Below are 21,393 nucleotides of genomic sequence, written 5' to 3' on the forward strand. Positions count from 1 at the left end.
TAGGTGGTTGGAGAGTGCAGAGGGTGACTGGACGTCAGTGGCATTGTCACGCTGGAGAGGAGGGTGGAGGTGCAGGGATCCATCCCCCTGGGGATCAGGATCCTTTCCATGGGTGTGCTCCAAACCTCTCATTTTTGCTGGCCGGGTGGGGCACCACAGGTACCTTTGCCGTTATCAGCATCCTGGTGGGTAACATCTGTCTGCAGCTGGCCCCAGAGTCGAAATTCCGAGTCTTCAACAATGCCACCAATGAGAGCTACGTGGACACGGCAGCCATGGAGACAGAGAGGCTGCATGTGTCGGCCACACTCACCTGCCTGACCGCCATCATCCAGGTAAGGTAGACAAGTCCCAAGCCCTGCTAGGGTTCCCCCTTGGGAAGAAACCAGGCTGCTCTGCCCCTGCCCCAGAGCCCTTGATATGATGATAGATCTGATTTAGGGCTCTGTCTTCTCCATCTTCTCCATCCCAGAGCAAAAAATACCTTAAAAATTCAGAGTATCTTTTCACCTGTGCCCATGTCAGGACCATTCCTACGACCAGCAATGGCACCTGATGAATCCGCCCTGAGCTTTAAAACTGCCAAAAAAAAAAAAAAAAAAAAGACTCACAGACTTTTTCCACTGCCCCTTGGAGAAACTCAGCTCTCTCTCTCAGCATTCCTCATGCCCCTTTGCCCCACGCCAAGGCAGCAGGTGCACAATGTAAACCCAGCTTCTCCCAAGAAGTGCAAAGGATTCCCCAGGGCTTGGGGAGGGAAGCTCAGCCTGAGAATGCAAGAGCAAGAAGCAGCTCCGAGAGCACCCCTCTTCCGTTCATTTATTCATTCACTTAGCGTTTTTTGGTTGGTTCATGTGCCAAGAACTGAGCCCTGAGGATACAAAGATAAATAAAAAAGAGGCTCAGTTCTCAGGTGCTCCCAGCCCAGCCGAGGAAGTAGCCATGTCAACCAATAAATGAAGGTGAGACAAGCAACCCCCTAGAGCTCTGTACAAATGGCTGCAGGGACACAGAAGAGAGAGTCAAGGAAAATCTCAAAAGGGAGGTGACATTTGACCTCAGCTTGAAGGATGACTAGAAGCTATCCCATGACTGAAGGATCAAGCATAGAAGGATGCGGGGGCTGGGGGGCAGCACCCCAAAGCAGAGGCCTCAGAAAGGGAGTCTGACCAGAAATCAGCAAGGAGTGTGATGTGACCAGAGGGTAGAAGGCCAGAGAATAGGCCAGAAAGGTATCAGGGGCCAGACAGTGAAGTCAGTCTGTCCCCTAAGCAGTGGCTTTGGATCCAATGGGCAGTTTATAAGAATCGCTGGGTTTTTTCTGGCTGGAAACTGGATTAGAACCAAGGGAGGGACCTGTTGGGAGTCTTTGCAGAGGCCCAGGCAGGAGTCACAGGGGCCTAGACCAAGGTCGTGGCCATGGAGAGGGAGATGGGGGTGGACGTTGTGCCAGGAGCATCAGCAGAGCTTGGTGATAGATGGGATGTGGGAGGTGAGGGAGTGTGACTCCACTTTCTGGCTTGGGCAATCAGGTGTGTGATGGTATCATACTGAGAGAGGAAGCGCTCAGAGAGACCAAGTTTATTTTGCAGATGAGGAAGTCAAAGCCAGAGGAGTGACGTGACAAAGGCCCGATAAAGAACCAAAGGTCTGGTAGCGGCCACATAGGGCACAGTGAAGGGCAGGAGGAAGCCACAGGGGACCCTTTTCCCTAGAGCCACTGTGTCCCAGCACAGTGGGAGCTCCAAGCCTGGGTTTGTGCTGGTCAGGTTGCAGGGGTGGTTGACCCATCGTAGTCTCTCCCGCCACCTCCTTTCTTCCCCTCAGATGGGCCTGGGCTTCATGCAGTTCGGCTTTGTGGCCATCTACCTCTCCGAGTCCTTCATCCGGGGCTTCATGACGGCTGCTGGCCTACAGATTCTGATCTCCGTGCTCAAGTACATTTTTGGATTGACCATTCCTTCCTACGCAGGCCCGGGGTCCATCGTCTTTGTGAGTCTGGGGAGGCATCCTGCCAATGGGGCAGACCTCAAGCAGATGCATGAGCAGAGGATACTGTTGAAGGAAGTTGTGAGCTGCTCATTCTGAGATGTTCTCAAGCAAGGGCTGGCTGAGCCATTGTTCAGAGGATTCTGCGGGTCTTCCCACCATGGAAGGAGGGAGTTGAACCCATGCCCTCGAGAGCTTCCTGAGATTCTCTGTGGTTTATTCCTGCAGAAAAGAAATGTACTTTCCATTGGTTCCCCACCCCCATTGCAGAGCCCCAACCTGTCCCTGCTTGGGAAGACCTTCCTTAAGTCTAATTTTCATCCCTCCTTAAGTTTGAACTCTTCTAGAGGAAAAGAAAGCATTTCCATCCTAGCATGAGTTCCCCACATGTCCTTTGGGAGAGGATAGTGGGAGATGGCAATGTTCATGACCAGGGTCTGTGTTCTGCCTTTGCTCACCTCCATAAGCACTCAGGGCATCTCTCCTTTGAGTCAGGCATCCAGGAGCGGGATAGTATGGGGTCGAGGGGTGGGAGCCTGTGAGCCTCATGCTCTCTCCCCCAGACCTTCATTGACATTTGCAAAAACCTCCCCCACACCAACATCGCCTCGCTCATCTTCGCCCTCATCAGCGGAGCCTTCCTGGTGCTGGTGAAGGAGCTCAACGCTCGCTACATGCACAAGATCCGCTTCCCCATTCCTTCGGAGATGATTGTGGTAAGACCTTGCCCCGGGCTGGGATGTTGGGAGGACTGGGATGGAGGGGCTGTGAGAAGAGATAGGGCCAAGGGAACCCCTACCTGTCCCTCACCCCATCCCTCCACTGACAGCCAGGGGACAGAAAGTTACATGGAACCCATTCCATGCCCCGGGTGTGGGACTTCCTATTCCCACTTCCCCTTCCTACTCCTACTTCCTGCTCCTTCAGTGGGTGTGTCCGCCCCCTCCACCTACCCCCGTCCAAAGGAGGCAGGAGAGTGTGATTTGGTGCCTCCAAAGAAAAGAGAGACCAGGGAGAGACCCCTGCCCTGGCCCCAGCAGAGAGCCAATCCTCATCCTCATTCTGCAAATTCTTGGGATTTGCAGGTGGTGGTGGCAACAGCTATTTCCGGGAGCTATAAGATGCCCAGAAAGTATCACATGCAGATCGTGGGAGAGATCCAAAGTGGGTGAGTCCAGGTGATCCAGAGGCCTGGGTCCCCCCCCGCCCCCCCCCCGGGATTCGATAGAGACGAGATGATCTCTGTGACAGTCCATTAGAAACAGTATGACACTGGTCACTGGAGAATGTTTACTATTACTTATTACCAAGAAGAGCCGCGCAGCCAGACAAGGCTGACCGCTTTATGGAACATGGGTCTTCACAGCGACCCTCCCCTGCAAGTCTCATACTATCAGTGCTGTTCAGCAGAGCCTCTCCCGCTGGCCCTCTGCCTTGCTCTTGGCCCTGTTTATCCATGCACAACGGTGACCATTAGGATCAACCAGATTTGTTAGGCATCCATGGTGTGCCAAGCACCATGCTGGGCCCCAGGAGGCCAGGGGCAGAGCCTGTCCTACTGAGCAGAAGAAGGCATGCAAGGGACATCATCAAGTACTGGGGGTCCGTGAGTCCATAAACTAGGGGAATGCGAGAGTTCAGAATCTGGACACAGACAAGGCCCTACCACTGACCAGCTCTGTGATGAGGAGGTTCTCGAAGCCTGGCTGCCTCCTTTGTGAAACAGAAGTGATGGTGTGCCCCCCTCCCGCCGTGGCTGGAGTGAGTGAGACTGGCAGGGATGAGTTAGGAAGAGATGCCCTTGGTGCATAGCAGGGGGCCCTGGCTGGCCCCTGAGGGCTGAGGAAGGACTCCTTTCCCTCTCCTCACACCCCTGGGCCTTGCCTTCTTTCCGGCTCCTCGGCAGGTTCCCTGCTCCAGTGTCACCCGTGGTTTCGCAGTGGAAGGACATGATAGGCACAGCCTTCTCCTTGGCCATCGTGGGCTACGTCATCAACCTGGCTATGGGCCGGACCCTGGCCAGCAAGCATGGCTATGACGTAGATTCCAATCAGGTAGCTTTGGCTGCCCTCAGCAGGGCTGGTGGGATGGGCCAACAGAGACCTGCAAGAGATATGGGGGCCCTTTGAGCTAAGGGCTTGGGGAGACTCTGATCCCAAGAGGCTGATCTCTTCTTGACTGGTAGTGTGTGACTTCATGGTACCAGGGTCACTTGCAAGTCATAGACCCAAGATCTAGATGCACACTGACTATTTTGGGTTGCTGCCCTCCCACCAACTCTGCCCCCTTCCTATAGGAGATGATCGCCCTGGGCTGCAGCAATTTCTTTGGTTCCTTCTTTAAAATCCATGTCATTTGCTGCGCACTCTCTGTCACTCTGGCTGTGGATGGAGCTGGTGGAAAATCCCAGGTGAGCCTTGTACTGGGGGTGGGGGGGTGTGAAACAGAACCCAGCCCCACCTTCCCAGCCCCATCCTCTCTCTACTCAGTCTCCACTCCACCAAAGGCATCTCTGGGAAAAACCAAGGGCAAGACTTCCACAGCACCCCCCTGTTCCCAACTCTTTCTCTGAATAGGTGGCAAGCTTGTGCGTGTCTCTGGTGGTGATGATCACCATGCTGATCCTGGGGTCCTACCTGTACCCTCTCCCCAAGGTAAGAGCCCAGCTGGGGAGCAGAAGACAGCAAGAGACTCCAGCACCAATGATCCCTAGGAGTTGGGTAGATCTTAAATTATGAAGCACTGTCATTGTCACACTTAGTCTCAATCACAACCTGTAAGATAGATGCGCAGGTTTTATTCTCTCCATTTTACAGAGGAGGGTGACTGAGCCTGAGAAAGTCTACCTAGAGAGACAGCTTGTGGTGCAGGACTGTTCCCAATCTCCAGGCTTCTGGTCTTAGGGTATAGCCCCAGGCATTTTGTGCACTTCCTAGGGTGCCAGGCCCTGGCACTGCCCGGCTAGCAGGGCTTAAGCAAGAGCCATTTGAGGATAAGTGGAGAGACAAGGACAGAGATGGGGCCAGGTGAATTCCATGGATCTAGCAACTGCACTTTCCAAGTCTAAGATTGAGCGGAGAGGTTTGGGGGTTCTGCCAGAAGAAGTGTTCTAGAACTCCAACTCTAAGCTGCCAGTCTCAGGGTCAGGTATGCAGGAAGAAGGGAGTACCCAGGTGACATGGAGCCACATTCTGCCTCTCCAGGCCGTGCTGGGAGCCCTGATAGCTGTCAACCTCAAGACCTCCCTCAAGCAACTCACTGACCCCTACTACCTGTGGAGGAAGAGCAAGCTGGATTGCGTAGGTAGTGGGCAGCTCGGGGCACCTGTCCAGGACCTTCCCCTCCTCCAACCCACAGCCCCAGCTTATCATTGAGCCCTCCAGTCTTACTGTTCCCTGAGTGGTTAAATATCCAGGCTTTGGAGCAAGGCATCCTATGTTTAAACTCTACCTCAGTAATTCCCTAGCTCTCTGGTCAATAGCAAGTTCCTTAACCTCTCTGACTCTCATCTTCTTCATCTGGGAAATGGGTGTTTTATACTCTCCAACCCTTTGATTGCTTATGAGGAAGAAACGAGGTCATATGAGTAAACTGCACGCTGCCAGAGTTGTATTTGTGCTCAATCAAACTTAGTTACTCTTATTTTTATAATTCACAGTTCAAAACAGCACAAGAAAATCACTTTGTAAGAAAGTTTGGAACATAAAGCCAGAGGATCAGGGTCTTGAGCAAGTTACTAGATTTCTTTGGGCTTCTATTTCCTCATCTGTAAATGAGGGTGATAGTTATGTTTGCGTCAGACACTGGTTCTGTGGATTAGGTGAGATCACAGTGGGAAAGCACCAAGTAACCACAAACAATCTGCAGCATGACTTATTATCTTGATTAGTCACGCACGCCAAGTGCATCTCCCACTGGACAATAGTAATGCAGGCTCCCAGGTACCGATGACATTGCATTAGCTGCATTTGAGCCAGGGAGAGGATTTGCTAACCTCCTTCAAAGATGACAAAATCAAGGCTCAAAGTGGCTAAGTAAATCATCAAAGGCTCCAGAGGAGGCATTGGGCTGAGTGGATGGGAACCCCAGGTCTTGGTTTCCAGCCTCCTGGGCTGTGCTGTCTCCAGTAAGAGAAGCTCATCCACTCAGTGCAGGGAAGGAAACCCTCAAAGCCAGAGCACAGAGTGGGCTATCTGATGGGGAGTGATGGGGCTGGGAAGAAAAATTATGCCCCAATTCCCAGCCCAAGGATCTACTTTTCCTCATCCCAACATGCAATTGCCTCTTATATACACGTAGTGCTGTGGTTCCACTTGACCTTCCACCACAATTCTCTATGGGAATCCGGGAAGATGGATTCCTTTTAGAGGAATTTGGGGATCCCTAAAGGCCCCTGGCCCCAGGCTATTGGTGCAGGTCCAAGCACCTGATATATTGATCTCCCATTGATCCCAAGACTGGGACCACAAGACTTTGGATTAGGAAACCACAGCTCACACAGCTGAGAACCAAACGCTGAACCCAAGATGCACAAACTTATTATATACATGCTCTCCCTCTGGATGCTGAGGCTTCTATTTTTTAAATAGGCAAGAGATTGAGGATGTAGCTCAGTGGTAGAGCCCTTGCCTTGTCGGCGTGAGCCTCTGAGTTCAATCCCCAGCACTACCAAAAAAGAAAGAGAAAATGATCAGGCAGCCACACTCAACATAAGGGAAGCAGGTAAATCTAACCAAAGTACAAACACGTAAATCACTGCAAACCTGCCATCAAAAGGGAAGGATGGGTCTGAGGTTGTGCTGACAGTGAACAAACTTGGCTAATCCAGGAAGACTTCCTGAAAGAGGCAGTTTTTCTCCCCAGGCCTGCTTTTGACATCTCTCTCCTCACAGTGTGTCTGGGTGGTGAGCTTCCTCTCCTCCTTCTTCCTGAGCCTGCCCTACGGTGTGGCAGTGGGTGTCGCCTTCTCCGTCCTGGTTGTCGTCTTCCAGACTCAGTTGTAAGTAACAGCCTCCTGACTCCCAGGCACAGCAGCGGGTTGCTGGGCCAGCCTGTTAGGGGCTCCCACACCAAGGCCTAGCTCAGCCCGCTGCACCTGACACCTTTTGGCCCAGGCACTGGAGATGCTGCCAGGGCCGGAGGACGTGTGACCCAACCAAGACTGCAGGCACAGGATGGGCTGTCTGACTTCTCATACCTTAAAACCCCCAGAAGAAGCCAGCCTGGTCTTAGTGGGCTGGGGGTACAGAGAAAGTAGAGAAAGAGCTGGTGGGTGAGACCCAACACCCTTCCAGAAGCACAGCCAGTCCCCAAGACCTAAGGGGACCCACCCAGGAGAGCACCAGGGCAGAGCACAGGGCCATGCTCTTCCTATAAAGGGATTGAGTAGGACAGGCCCTGGGCACAGAGAGAGGATCTGGCCAGGGCAGCGAGGGTGCTGAATGTTGGAGAAACCCTACCTTCTCTTCTTAAGAACTCAGAACCAGGAAGTGATGACTTCAGGGCCACCTAACCTGGTCATTTTGTGAAATCTCACCCTTTCTCTCCCCTGAGCTGCATCAAGGGCCTGCCTGACATCCCCACCAGGCATGTGTCTCCAGTGCAGAATGACTGGCAGAGACAAGCCCAGGGATGAGGACAGGACCCTGTTCCAACATTGCCCCACCTGGGCTCCACCTCCAGCATCCTTCCAGGCCCACCATAGCATTGTCTGCCATCTTTCTTTTTTCTAGTCGAAATGGCTATGCGCTGGCCCAGGTCATGGACACTGACATTTATGTGAATCCCAAGATCTACAATCGGGTAGGTAATCCAAGCTGATGACCTCACTCTTTGGCCTTGCCCCCACCCCAAGCAGAGGTGTTTAAAAATAGAAAGAAAAAAACAACAGTCAAGACATTTCTGCAACCTGAGCTCAGTCTCCTTCTCACAGGTCCAGGAAATTGAGGGGATTAAGATCGTCACTTACTGCTCCCCCCTCTACTTTGCCAACTCAGAGATCTTCAGGCAAAAGGTTGTCGCCAAGGTAAGCCTCAGTCCTTGGTGACCAGGAGGGCTGAAGAAAGAGTGACCAGAAAACGAAAGTAGAAAAGGGCTGGGAGCAAAGGGCAGACCACCCCAGCAAAGGTGGAGGTCAAGATTGTTGCTGGAACCCGGTGTGGTGGTGCACACCTATAATCATAGCTACCTGGGAGGCTGAGGCGGGAGGATCACAAGTTCAAGGCCAACCACCACCAATTTAGTGAGTCCTTGTCTTAAAATGAAACAAAAAGGACCAGGGATAGAGCTCACTGGGAGAGCACTTGCCTAGCCTGTGTGTGCCCTGGGTTCCATCCTTAATGCTACATAAGAAATAGTTTAAAAAAGAAAGAAAGAAAGATTCTTGTTGAATCTCTCCTTACAGACAGGTATGGATCCCCAGAAAGTATTGCTAGCCAAGCAAAAATACCTCAGGAAGCAGGAGAAGAGAATGATGCCCACACAACAGAGGAAGTCCCTCTTCATGAAAACCAAGGTGAGCAGAGGCCAGGAGCAGCCCAGCCACCATGCCGACCTTGGCCCTGGTAACCCACCAAGAGGCAAAGACAGGAAATCTGTGAGCACTGCCCGCTGGCCACCAGGCAATCTTCTTTGGTGATGGGCTGCCAGCTCCCAGGGAAGACACTGAACTCCCATGTTCTGGTCAAGATAGGACACTGTCTGGGGACCCATGAGCAACCCCAGATGATGGAGAGCTTCCATGGATTTCCTGGGGTGCCCAGACAACCCAGAGTACCACGCCAGGGTGGGAGGCATGGAGGAGCAGGCAGACGTGGACAAATGCCTAAGAGCTCTGCTGTCCCTACAGGGCCTTCCTCCTGAGCAGAGTGAACCGAGGTTTCAGGGCCTCTCTGGAGGGGTCCTGGACTGTCTCCCTGGACTGGGGGAGACCAGGCTTGCAGGCCCTGCCTCAGGAAGGGGCTCTGGGAGCGGCCTCTCCAGTGGGGTTCCCTGGGCCTTATTCACAGCACCAAACTGAGCTATTCACTTCCACCTGCTCCTCACCCTGCTGCGGCCATAGCCACATCTGACTTGGTTCCTTGGTCCCTGCCTCTGACCCCCACCCCACCCCCCAGACTGTCTCCCTGCAGGAGCTTCAGCAGGACTTTGAAAACGCCTCCCCCACAGACCCCAACAACAACCAGACCCCAGCCAATGGCGCCAGCATATCCTACATCACCTTCAGCCCTGACACCTCCTCAGCCACCCCATGTGAGCCATCAGCCTCTGCTGGGTCCCCCTGTGAGCCCAGTGACACCCTGGCCAGTGTCCCGCCCTTTGTCACCTTCCACACCCTCATCCTAGACATGAGTGGAGTCAGCTTTGTGGACTTGATGGGCATCAAAGCCCTGGGCAAGGTGAGGCCCCCAGGGAGAGGGTGCATGGCCCCCGCTCCTGCTCCCCACACCCCCTTAACCTGGAGCCCTCATTTCAACCAGCTGAAGGAGACTCAAGGCCCCTAGGGATCCCTCCTTCCCCCAGACATGACCAGGACAGGATTCTCTCTGCTGAGCCGGCACACGATAGTCAATCTCTTGAGTTTCTGGTCCCCCTGTGCCACCCCACACCAACAGACACCAGGCCTCTGAGGCCTCTGGGATCCCACCCCAGGGTTCTCTGAGTAGAGTCTAGCTTGGCTCCAGTTCACAGTCTGCTGGCCCTTCCTACCCTCACTGGCCAACCTAGGAGAGAAGAAAAGTAACACCTTGTCCCCAACCCTTGGGTCATACAGGCAACCAAGGGACCTTGAGTGAATGTACCCATCTGATGACTTCCCCTGATGTCAGGGAGTCAGCAAACCTCAGGGTGGATCAGAAGGAGGCAGCACAGGGGTACAGAGGGGCACAGAGATCATGTGGGCCAGTGTCACCAGCAGCCAGGAGATGTGAAGGCCCCTGCCCTCCTCGGGCCTCAGCCTGCCTCCTGGGCCCTGAACCTGCTTCCCAGGCCCGGCTACAGCCCTAGTCTCTCTCTTCAGTCCTCCCCTGTGGCTTCTGCCTGAAGCCACAAAGCCCCCGGGAAAGAGGTGGAGCCGGGAATCCAAGTTACGAAAAGAAAAGATCTGGCCCCATAAGAAGGCCACCGTGACTTTAAGTGCCCGGCACATTGGCAAAGCCCCATTTCCGCCTGGCTTTCTAGAGGAGGCTTCAGCCAACACTCCAGAGAGAAGTGGTGTGCTCGGCTGCTATTTTTGTCTTTGGCTGCCAGGGCTCCCTGGGTTGCTTATTTGTTTGGCCTTCCCTCTGAAGTAGGTTTTGTGAGTCACTTTGGAGACCCACTCAGAACATTCCTTTCCTTCTGCCCCCACTCTCTGTTCCCAACGCCTTCCCCACACGTCTAGCTGAGCTCCACCTATGGGAAGATCGGAGTCAAGGTCTTCTTGGTGAACATCCATGGTAAGAAATCCATGGGGACGTGTAGGGCACCCTGGTGTGTGTGGGGGGACAGATTGGTGGGGCACTGAATAAGAGCACCCCAACATTCCCCTGAACTGCTGACTGCTCATAAGGGATCCAGTCACAAGTCATAAGAGATGGTCAGATTATGAGAGTATCAGAGGAGTCTCCATGGCCAACTGGGAGAGTTGAGAAGGGACAACCAGGACTGTCATCTGCTCCGTCACTAATTTGCAATGTATCCTGAACCAAGTTGCTTTCTCTGTCTAGGTATCCATTTTCACCCATGTAAATTAGAGGGCTGATTAATGAACTTGAGGATCCTATCCCAAGCAGAAAGTCCATGAATCTAAAGAAGCGTAAAGCACACACATGCCCTAACTACCTAGGGAACAGACAGATGCACACTCAAAATCTTATATGCATGCAGCCCCCAAGGACCGGGCCACAGAGCAAGGGATGCTCACGGCGTTAGCACATATGCCCAACAAAGGGATGTGGAAATGCAGCCAGTGCATACACACAGGAAGATGTGAAGGGTGCGTGCGTGCACCACACACACACATACACACACACACACACACACACACACACACACAGCTTCCTGCAGAGGGTCAGATCCCAGCCAGCAGAGCTGCATGTCCTAGGCTCTGCAGAGACTCGACTTATGAAGAGAATCTACAATGGTAATAAGCAGCTCGGATGGGGTCTAGAGTTAGACTCAGTGGATTCTTCCCACCCTTACTGGACACTCCATCCTAGAATTTGGTAAGAGTAAGGGCTGAACCACACATGGGAAAGGTATAGGTGAACAGGAGGAAGATGAGTCTTACAGGAGAGAATTGGCAGCAACTTCCCCATGGACATGCTAGTCTTTCCTCTCAAATTACCACAAAGTACCGACTCCCTCAATCAAACTGCTTCCTTATGCCCTGGGTTGAAAGTTCAGCATCCTCAAGCCCATGTTGCCCTCTGCTGTCCAGAACTGATATGGCAGTGCCAATGTCATGCTGCCCGCACCTCCGCCCACATGCGCTAAGAACATGAACCTTGGGCGTCTCTGTTCCTCCTTCCTCTTCCCCAAAGGCTGTTATCTCTCTGAAGGTCATCTTGCTTCCTTCCAGCCCAGGTGTACAAAGACATCAGCCATGGAGGTGTCTTTGAAGATGGGTGTCTAGAACGCAACCACATCTTCCCCAGCATACATGATGCAGTCCTCTTTGCCCAAGCAAATGCCAGAGAAGTAGCTCCAGGTCACAGCTTCCAAGGGGTAAGGTCCCTGCAGCTGGAAAATCCTAGGGCACTAAAATAGCAGAACCAAAGGGCATTAGAAAAGCCCAGCCCGCTAGCTGGATAGCATGTATAGAAGGCTGAGGTAGGAGGATCACAAGTTTCAAGGCCAGCCTTGACCTTGTTTCAAAATAAAAAGGGCTGGGGATGTGGCATGGCTCAAGGGTTAAACACTTCTGGGTTCAACCACCAGTACAAAATATATATAGATATAGATATAGATCAAACAAACATAACAGGCATTAGAAAGAATGCAGGAGAAAGTTTGAGTTCCAACACCAATCATGCCATTTTAACTTTTCTGAATCTCAATTTTCTTATCTGTAGAATAGGCACCATCAACTACTATTACCTACTTCACAGCGTTTTTCTTTTGGTTTTGATTTAGGATTAGATGATAATTATCACTTTTCTGTCACTCAAAAACTATTTGTACCTTGTTAAAAAAAAAAGGCCCTTTGTTAATATTAATTTCCCTACAGCACACATAGTACACACTGCCCTATCATCGGTATTGCTCCCGCCTCCTCCTTCACCCTTTCTAAAAGGGCCTTTGGGGAGGGGAGGGGAGGGGGGAGTCTGCCTGGTTTGATTTTGCAGCACTTGGAGATTTCAGGCTGCCAATGGATGAGGAGGCTGGGACCAAGCCTCTGGTTTAATTTACTAGTTCCATAAGTAATATGCAAATGAGATGCAAATAACACTGTCTGGGACTCTAGGAAGCTGAGGAGTCAGGAAAAGTCCACTTCATTGGAGCCCTGGCCCCCGTCTCCCCAGCCACCCCTCCCTCACCACCAGTCCCCTCCCAGCTCAGGCCCTGCCCTGGGCCTTCCCAGATTATTTGTTCCCCTGGCCTCTGTTTAAACCTCCTCTGCCCTCTGTGGACTTTCCTGGCCCTAGAGCAACGATTTGCTCTTTGCCTTAAGAGATGGGGAAGGTGAAGCCATCTGTTCCAAGTGCTGAAAGACTGTTCTGGGAAACCCAGGGCCTTGGCTCCAGCCCTCCATGCTCAGAGGGAAGCTCTAGGGGAACAGCAGGCCCTCCTGCTTCATGAACCCCATCCACCGAGCCCCCTGGGAGACAGGGATGAATCCTCAGCATTTGTTATTGTACCAATAATGACCAGTTATTACGGTTTATATATATATATATATATATATATATATATATATATATATATATACATTTATACTTTATTATTTATATATTTATAAATAATTTGTATATAATATATATTTGCCTATTATACAGTACATTTGTATGTATAAATCTCATACACACACACACACACACACTCCTCTTCAATGGCGTGGTGAGGGAAAAAGCATCAAGGTGGGTCTGATTATTCTACATTTACAGATTTCCAGAGACAGGAAAGGAATCCCCCAAGGTCAGGTGATGGCCCATCACCTTGTAAGCTAAGGAAATCTTCCCTCCCTCTAAAGGTCCTCAAAGGAGAATAGGCCCTTTGCACAGCTGCCTGGCGTCAGAGAGACCATAGCTGGGCTGTATTTTGTGAGGCGGATGAGGCAGGTGAACGGAGGAGCAGGAGGACAAATTATGTGGGAAACATGGCGCCCACAGGGGTCTGCCATGCGTCCTCCTTGCCACCATGTGCCCCCTTTGTCCTTCTGTCACTGAGCTCATTCTGCACTGGCTTCCCTCCCTCTAGGCTCCAGGGGCCACTGAGCTCTCCTTGTACGATTCAGAGGAGGACGGCCCCAGCTACTGGGACTTAGAACAGGTGAGCAGAGGGAAGAAGGGGAAGGGAAGGGAGGGAGAGGGTCTCTCCTACAATACAGGGTGTTCCCAGGACTCTCTGGTGTCTGGCCAGAGCAGTCACCTTGAAACCAAGTTTCACCCTCCTCTTTCTTTTAATAGCAGATCTTAATTCTTCTCACTCCCTGAAAGGCATCCTGGGGGTAGGGAGAGTTGCCAGGCCAAGTCCTAGAGAACTGATATCTATTCTTACCTCTACTGTGTTCTGGAGAAAGCCTCCCATCACACTGTGATCTGGAGAAAGTCTCGTAACACCATGAGGTCCCGCTATCATCTAAAATAAGGGAAATATGAATAATACTTGTCCCCCACAAGATTGGCAGTAGGGGGGGCAGTAAGAGGAGTCATTTGTTCTTTCACTAATTCAAAGGTTTATTTATGGAGTGCCTACTACTTGTCTTATGCAGTGGCAGGGTGGGCACCTAGCCGTGAACAAAACAAAGACCCCTGCTCTTGCCAGGCACTGCTGCACATGTCTGCCGCACACTCCTGCACGGTTCGGGAGGCTGAGGCAGGAGGATCGCAAGTTCAAAGCCAGCCTCAGCAACTTAGTGAGGCCCTAAGCAACTCAGCAAGACCCTGTCTCTAGATAAAATATAAAGAAGAGCTGGGGATGTGGTTCAGTGGTTAAGCACCCCTAGGTTCAATCCCTGGTACCACAAAAAAAAAAATGCTCTTAGAAAATTCTATTCTGGTGGAGTTGAATGGATTCTGGGGATACAAATGCATTATTATTACAAGTGAACAGGCCTTAAGAACTGAAAGCTATGCAGAAATGAGAGGCACTGTCCTCTCACCCCAGGACCCATAAGAATTAGTACTACTCCAAAACCCTGAACCAAAAGAAATCAGATGACTAAGTCTAGAGAAATCTGGCTTTAGACCTATGAAGAATAACATCTCTTTTTGTGCCTCTTCCCACTCTTTGGTGATTTGAGTTCCATGGTCCTCTGACTACATCTCTGAGAGTGCTGACGGCAGGTGGGAGACACTGGAAAACAGAGCTGGAGCCACAGAGATTTGGCAGGCTGGTTTCTATGCCCCCTTGGAATCTCCAGCACATTCCAGAAACCCTGTATGAGACTGAAATAGCTTATCAAAGGAGGCAGCGCTTCACAGCTTTACCATCTGTACGACGCCACAGATAGCGTCCCCCGGTTTCAACCCTCGTTCTCCCTAATGGAGAAAATGAAATTTAAAAAAACAAGGAAGGGACCAGTGGAAGGTCACCCAGCACACCAGAGGCCATTTAGAACTCAGTTCTGGCATTTCTTCCTGCCACTGCTGTACCCCAGTTCACCTCCTGGCTAACCCCGCCTCTGCCCTGTTCTCTCTCTCTCTCTCTCTCTCTCTCTCTCTCTCTCTCACACACACACACACACACACACACACACACTCGCTCACTCACTTAACTAGAGGTCCACACGGTCACCTCTTGGTTGCAGTCGCCCTAACCCCACAGGTCTAACGCTTTCCCTTGCTCTTCCCCATCCTTCCTGTGGCCCCTCAGGAGATGTTTGGGAGCATGTTTCATGCAGAGACCCTGACCGCCCTGTGAGGGCCCCGCTGGTTCCCACGCGACCTCCAGAGCACCTGGCACCTGGAACTCCACAGAGGATAAGCCCAGGACCACAGGAATTGACAGGAGAGGAAGTGTGTCCTCCAGGACTCTGGTTCCACTTTCCCCTCCTCCTCCTCCTCCTCTCTCCATTTCTCTCCTTCCCCTCCCTCCCTCCCTGCCTCCCTAGAAAGAACCATCTCAAACCCTGTTCCTCCAAGGGACAGACAGAGTCTGGTGAATCCACCTGTCACCCCCTCCCTGGCCCTCAGACCCTGTCCAGCAATGAGCAAGCCACAAGCTCACTCATCTCACCTACCCATGGCAGCCAATGGACACCTTGACTTCCAAGAATGAGCCAAGAAGAGGACAAGTACCACTGTGCAGACCTGGTGTGGAAGCTTCATGAATGGCTCTATGACTGCATGGCTGGGTATAGAGGGGATCTGGCTGTCCCAGGACACAGGGATGAACCTGGTTAGAACGCTGAGCCTTACCTCCTTCAGCTGCCCCACTCTGTGCCTGGCAGCTCTGCACCCAGAGACATGCACTTTTCAGAACCTAGGAGCTCTCTCTTTGGGTGACTCTGTCCCTTCTTCATCCCGAGGCTGCCCAGATGACCACTGTGTTCAGCACTGCAGATTCTACACATGCAGTGGCCAGGGCCTTCAGACCACTAACGCAACCTCCTCAGGGGCACCCCCTCAAAGGACTGCTTTGATCTCCTGAAACATCAACCCACCACCCAGGGGTTGTTCCCTTCCACTTGAGGCTGAGTAACAACCCCAAAGAAGAGAAGGTAGCAGGCAGAATCCTCTGATAACTCAGCAACAGATATCAATTATTCTGCACAAAAGCTTTTGGGAATCCCTCTTGGTACTGGAGACTTGGAAGGGGAGGGGGTGCTAATGCTAACCCAGAGCAAACAGTCCCCCGGACCTCAGGGCCTATCAGGGAAGTGCCTCCCCTCAGGAAAACTGCCTTGTCCTTCTTCACTTGGCAAAGAGCCCATGTTTTAACTCTCCCTTATCAGCTTGTAGCCCAGAGCCATAATGGAGACCTGACAAGAGGGAGGAAATCCCCAGGAATCAAGTGCATCCCCTAGCTGGGTGCAGGTGCAGAGAACAGCGGATCCAGATTGAGTCTTCCACTGCAGGGAGTCCTAACACCCTCAGGACCTGGGGCTATCTTCCTCTAGGACAGATGAAAATCAGGGTCAAGATCTCTATGCCTATGGAGGTAACTAGAGGACCCCACTGGTGACTTGAAAACAAACAGGTTTCATGTGTTAGTGTTTTGTAAAAATTCCATGAAAGTGCACAAAGAAATCTTCTGGATTCTCCTGTTTTGTTTTTTGGTTTTGGGGGGTTTTTTTCAAGTTTTTTTCCAGTTTAATGATCCCCCACCCCAACAGGTCGGGCTGGCCCAGCCTGGGAAAAACATCCCAACGCCTAATTTCAGCCTGACCTGTGTATCTTTGTATTGAGAGAGCTCGTCAGCTAGCAAGTCTTCTGAGAGTTAAAGGAGAGGGTGCTGGGGAAAAGCCAGCACATTCTTGGCCATGGGCATTGCTTCTCTGTGAATTCATTATGCCATCTGGCTGCCAATGGAACTCAAAACTTGGAAGGCGGAAGACAATGTTATCTGGGATTCATCGTGCCCAGCACTCGAAGTGCCAAATTCCAGGAGGACAAGAACCTTAGCCAATGACAACTCACCCTCCCCTACTCCACCTCCTTCAAAGTCCAGCTTGGGCCCAGGAGGTGGGGGAAGGTCACAGAGTCTCGGGACAGACCTAGTCAGAGTCCCCTTTTGTCTAGATCCCCTGGGGACTTGATGAAATGACCATTAACCCTCCAGGCCAGCCCCAGAGCTGAAGGGGATTGCTGACTCACAGCGTCCTGGAGTAGGGACTCCAGGAGGGATCTGCGACATGCCCAGGACAAAAAGTACTCCGGAGCCCATGGTGGAGGTGTGATTGGAAACACACTGGACCAGGAAAAACACTGAAGAAAACCTCAGTGTCGAGATATTTTGGAAAGAACACAAATGTTGAATAGATGCAAAAGGTGTGTGTGGGGGGGTAGCAATATAATCCAGAATTATCCAGAATTTCAAAACTTTGAATGTTCTGATACTTTAGTTGAGATTTTATGGTTTTGTTTTGTTTGTTTGTTTTAACAGTAATGGTTTCACACTAGGCAAGTGCTGCTCTACCACTGAGCTACATCCCCCGTCCTTGTTCTTGCTGATACTGACCTGTGACACATCATTCCCAGGAGGACTGGGAACTTATCTCTTGAGATATTTGTATAATTTATTTAATTTAAATGTCATTTTCCTTTTGTTCATTTTGGTAATAAAGTGGTTTTGAAATATGAAAAATGCACATGTTCCGGTGGTTTTACAGAGAGGCAAACAAGTCACCTTCAAGGTCAACTGGAAGGATAGTACTTGGCTTTGCACTATCCTGAGAAGAAGCAACAGAGATTTCCTTTTGAGTTTCCTCGATCCTCTCCACATTCTGGTGTTCACTCCTGGGAATACATTTTCATGACCCAAACAAAGAGCAGGCAGAGACTAGGGAGAGAAGACTGGGTGGAGGGATTTGCCTCCCCAGGATCAGATCTGAGGGTCAACTCTGTGTTTTACTACTACTGAGAAAATTGAAACCCCATCAGCCCCACTGTGAACCCTGCATTTACCAATTCTTCTACGTTCATGAGATGCCTATGATGGGTCAGTAACATCAAAACTCATCAGAGCCTTGAGGATCTTCAGTTTGGGGGAGTACACAATTGAACCCTGCCTTTTTCCTCTCCCGCTTGACAGCTATTGCAAGGAGAGCAGGGCTCGGGACTCAAGGCTACAATTTTGATTACTGACAGTAGGAAAGGGAAGGAAATGAGAGGATTCAGAAAAATAAAGAGCAAAGGCATGGAGGGGACAGAAATAAGATGAAATGGAAAGAGATGAAAGACCAGAGAAGAGACACAGTAAAGAAGGAAGGGAGATGAAGGGTCAGGAGGATAGAGAGATGTGGGAACGAAGAGATGGAGAGAACCAAAAGAGGAAGAAAAAGGTGGAGGAGGAGGGAGATATGTTCCAGAGGCAGAGACGCCAGTGTGTTTCAAAATGGTATTCATCCCAGATAAACTAATCTTGCTCTATCCTTTGTCCTGCTGTTCAGCTGGACTGTGGGATTTGGGTAAGTGAGTGATTAGCATCTCTTCCATTTGAGTTTTAGGTTTTTTCTAGTGATGCCATATTAGCCTGGAAGCATTCTCTGAGACCAAACCCCTGTGCACAGGCTATTTAAGAGTGATTCCAGGGAGAAAGAGTGACAGGTAGGAGGAGTGAAACAGGAACAAAGGCAAAGCCAACACAAGCAAGAATCACGGAGGTAGCCATTGCCAAGGGCAACCACCTTTCCAGGGCCCTATGAGATGCCATCTGCAAACTGTCTGGTGAAACATTTAACCATCAATCCTCTTCCATCAGTCAAGGGTAGCCCATGCGGACAGTTGCCATGGTGTCCCTGCTGAGGCATGGGGGAAGACCCCTGGGCAGGAAGGAAGAAGTATGATATGGGTCCAGGGAGGGGCTAGTAGGGAAAGCTGCTCAGAACTGTTACCCTAACAGGTTTAGGAGGAGGGGACACACAAGAGTCATTTAAATCAGATGATTTTTTTTTTTTCATTTTAAACTCCATTTTTACCTGGGCTTGGTAGCACATGCCTGTAATCCTACTCAGAGGGCTGAAGCAAGGATCATAATTTCAGGCCAGCTAGGGCAACTTAGCAAGACCCTGTCCCAAAATAAAAACCAAAAAGGGCTGAGGAAGTAGCTCAGAGGTAGAGAGACCCTCAAGAGGAGTGATATTCAAGAGGAGTGAACCCCAATAATCACCACATTCAGACCCAATACATTTTATTAGTCCATCTCTTAACTCTTTACACTTTTGCTATAAATCCAAGATCTGAGGGTGACTTCTCGTCCTCTGTTCCCTCTCTCCCTTTAAACTAACTCTGTGTAATCTCATGTTTCATGTCCCAGATAGACTAATATGCCCTATATAGTCACTGTTGGCTAGGAACTATTCTCAGTTCTTTGCTTTAACTAAAATCATGCTGATTCTCATATTTATTTTCACATTCTCTGTACTGGATCCTTGGGGAATTAAGTGATTCCAAACTTGACCCACTGCCTTAATAGATAAGAGCTCTGAAGGGCAGTATGCTCTTCTCTCTCTGACCTCTTATTTTAGTCAAGATAAATACCCACCCTACTAGTATTATCTAACTGAAAGAATGACAGCCCCACCTTCAGGGGACAGCAATGACTATACTTCAGATGTGTTTTGTTTGACATCAGACCTGGCTGTGAAGAGAGGTGATTTCCATGAGGCATTCGTCCTTCCTCCTGATCTAAAATGTCAGCTATCAACAAATCTCTATTAAAACCTACCTGACTTTGTCCTATCCTAAAGTACCTCAAAACTCTACAAGGTTTTTGTGTCCTTGCTTATTTAAACCAAACCAAAACAACAACAAAAAATAATAAGTTTCCAGGTACACCCAGGTTACCTAATCTCTTACGGATTTTTTTCATAAAGGACTAATTTTCCTGAGGCTTAGCAGGCATTGTGAAGCTCCCAGAAAACTGCTTAATGGGGGTGAGGATGATCATCCACTAATAATTTGCAGACAATATAGACAGACTTAGAAGGGATGTTACTTTATGGGACAGACTTAAAAATCCATTCCTGGTGGGGACTCCAAAAGTACCCAGAGGCCTGCTTCTGCTTCTGTTGGTGTTCTCTCTCTTTCTCTCTCTCTCTCTCTCTCTCTCTCTCTCTCTCTCTCTCTCTTAGAAAACCACACATACAAAAAAAAATCAAAGCAGGCAAATAAAAAGATTATGGGTAATTCAGTTCCTAAGAACTCACCATTTGTGTGTGCAATAAATAATTGGAATTATTTTAAAGCAGAGTACTTAAAGAAAAATGAAATTGATTTTTTTCCCTATAACATGGCGTGGCCCCAATATAAATCAGAGAATGAATGCTTGTTCTGAAAATGGGAAAGGAAATGAACAGAGACCTGACTCTGGGTTTCCGCCACTGCTGTTTATATTAAAGGCCAATTCTTCAAGGTCCATCTTTCAAACTCACTTGGGACTAAAGGCAGGAGAATAAATCTTCCCCTTTGTTTAAATATTTTTATTAGTTGTTGATGGACCTTTATTTTATTTACCTATTTTTATGCGGTGCTGATACTTGAACCCAGTACCTCACGTATGCTAGGCAAGTGCTCTACCACTGAGCTAAACCCAGCCCTAAATCTTCCCTTTTAAAGGGTCCTAAAGAGGGGCTGGAGTTGTGGCTCAGCGGTAGAGTGCTCGCCTAACACATGTGAAGCCCTGGGTTCGATCCTCAGCACCATATAAAAATAAGTATATAAATAAAATAAGGGTAAAAAAAAATAAAGGGTCCTAAAGAGGGGAATAAATAGTGGTGATGTTGGACATGGACCTATCTCATCGATGGACAATGGCCACCTGAATCATTGCTTCAGCATCCAACATGGTTGGTAGACAAGGCCATCCCCAACTGTACTGGCCTCCCCAATTTTATAACCTATGGCTCACTGGGTCACACAAGAGACTTCTGGAACAGACTGTATTTTAGTTTTTAGAATTCTAAATCTGGTGCATACTCTATTTAGTGAGCAGTTTTAGCTTTCTTATCCCCTACCTCTTGTACCCAATACCTGGTCTATACAAATCATTTAAAAAAAAGAGTCCCTGACTTGGTCTTTTTTCCTTTGCCTGTCTCACAAGACACTTTCTTTTCTTCTTCTTCTTGGCTAAAGGGGGATATCTGATGTATTGGTGAGTCTCTGTAAATAAATCCCTGTAAACCTGCATTGACTCTTGCTCCAGGCAACAGATGAGCTTCCAATAAAGTTTTCAAAACATCACATTAGGCAGAAATTTTATAAATTAATCTCAAAATAAGTTTGTATTAGGTTGGATGGGCATAGAAAGCTCTCTCTGCATGGATCAAGGACCTAGGAATTAAACCAGACACCCTGCACCTAGTAAAAGAAAAAGTAGGCCCAAATCTCCATTATGTCAGATTAAGCCCCAACTTTCTTAATAAAACTCCTATAGCACAAGAATTAAAATCAAGAATCAATAAATTGGATGGATTCAAACTAAAAAGCTTCTTCTTAGCAAAAGAAACAATCAGTGAGGTGAATACAGAGCTACAGAATGGGAGCAAATTTTTACCACAAGCACATCAGATAGCGCGCTAATCTCAGGATATATAAAGAACTC

General features: G+C 49.7%; 1 protein-coding gene and 1 long non-coding RNA gene across 2 annotated transcripts in view; one reads left to right on the forward strand and one right to left on the reverse strand.

Moving 5' to 3' along the window:
- The window catches only part of SLC26A9 (solute carrier family 26 member 9), a 28,267-nt gene extending 10,866 nt beyond the window's left edge, over window positions 1–17,401 (forward strand). The window contains exons 6-22 of the mRNA XM_081297849.1: window positions 160–335; window positions 1,828–1,992; window positions 2,553–2,705; window positions 3,075–3,157; window positions 3,896–4,043; window positions 4,286–4,399; window positions 4,566–4,643; window positions 5,193–5,288; window positions 6,882–6,988; window positions 7,722–7,791; window positions 7,922–8,014; window positions 8,393–8,503; window positions 9,105–9,386; window positions 10,370–10,424; window positions 11,549–11,694; window positions 13,387–13,458; window positions 15,004–17,401. Coding sequence (XP_081153975.1) covers window positions 160–335; window positions 1,828–1,992; window positions 2,553–2,705; window positions 3,075–3,157; window positions 3,896–4,043; window positions 4,286–4,399; window positions 4,566–4,643; window positions 5,193–5,288; window positions 6,882–6,988; window positions 7,722–7,791; window positions 7,922–8,014; window positions 8,393–8,503; window positions 9,105–9,386; window positions 10,370–10,424; window positions 11,549–11,694; window positions 13,387–13,458; window positions 15,004–15,051 — 1,997 coding nt within the window. The 3' untranslated portion in view covers window positions 15,052–17,401. The remainder of the gene's footprint in view (window positions 1–159; window positions 336–1,827; window positions 1,993–2,552; window positions 2,706–3,074; window positions 3,158–3,895; window positions 4,044–4,285; window positions 4,400–4,565; window positions 4,644–5,192; window positions 5,289–6,881; window positions 6,989–7,721; window positions 7,792–7,921; window positions 8,015–8,392; window positions 8,504–9,104; window positions 9,387–10,369; window positions 10,425–11,548; window positions 11,695–13,386; window positions 13,459–15,003) is intronic.
- Window positions 2,077–7,760, reverse strand: LOC308651104. Its single transcript, XR_014022492.1, has 3 exons — window positions 7,655–7,760; window positions 3,874–4,092; window positions 2,077–2,211 (listed from the first exon to the last, which is right to left on the reverse strand). It is a non-coding gene; the product is annotated as an uncharacterized lncRNA (long non-coding RNA).
- Window positions 17,402–21,393: the final 3,992 nt, after the last annotated feature.

Source organism: Spermophilus citellus (genome assembly GCF_964194105.1).
Source record: "Spermophilus citellus genome assembly, chromosome: 6".
NCBI classification, from domain to species: Eukaryota; Metazoa; Chordata; class Mammalia; order Rodentia; family Sciuridae; genus Spermophilus; species Spermophilus citellus.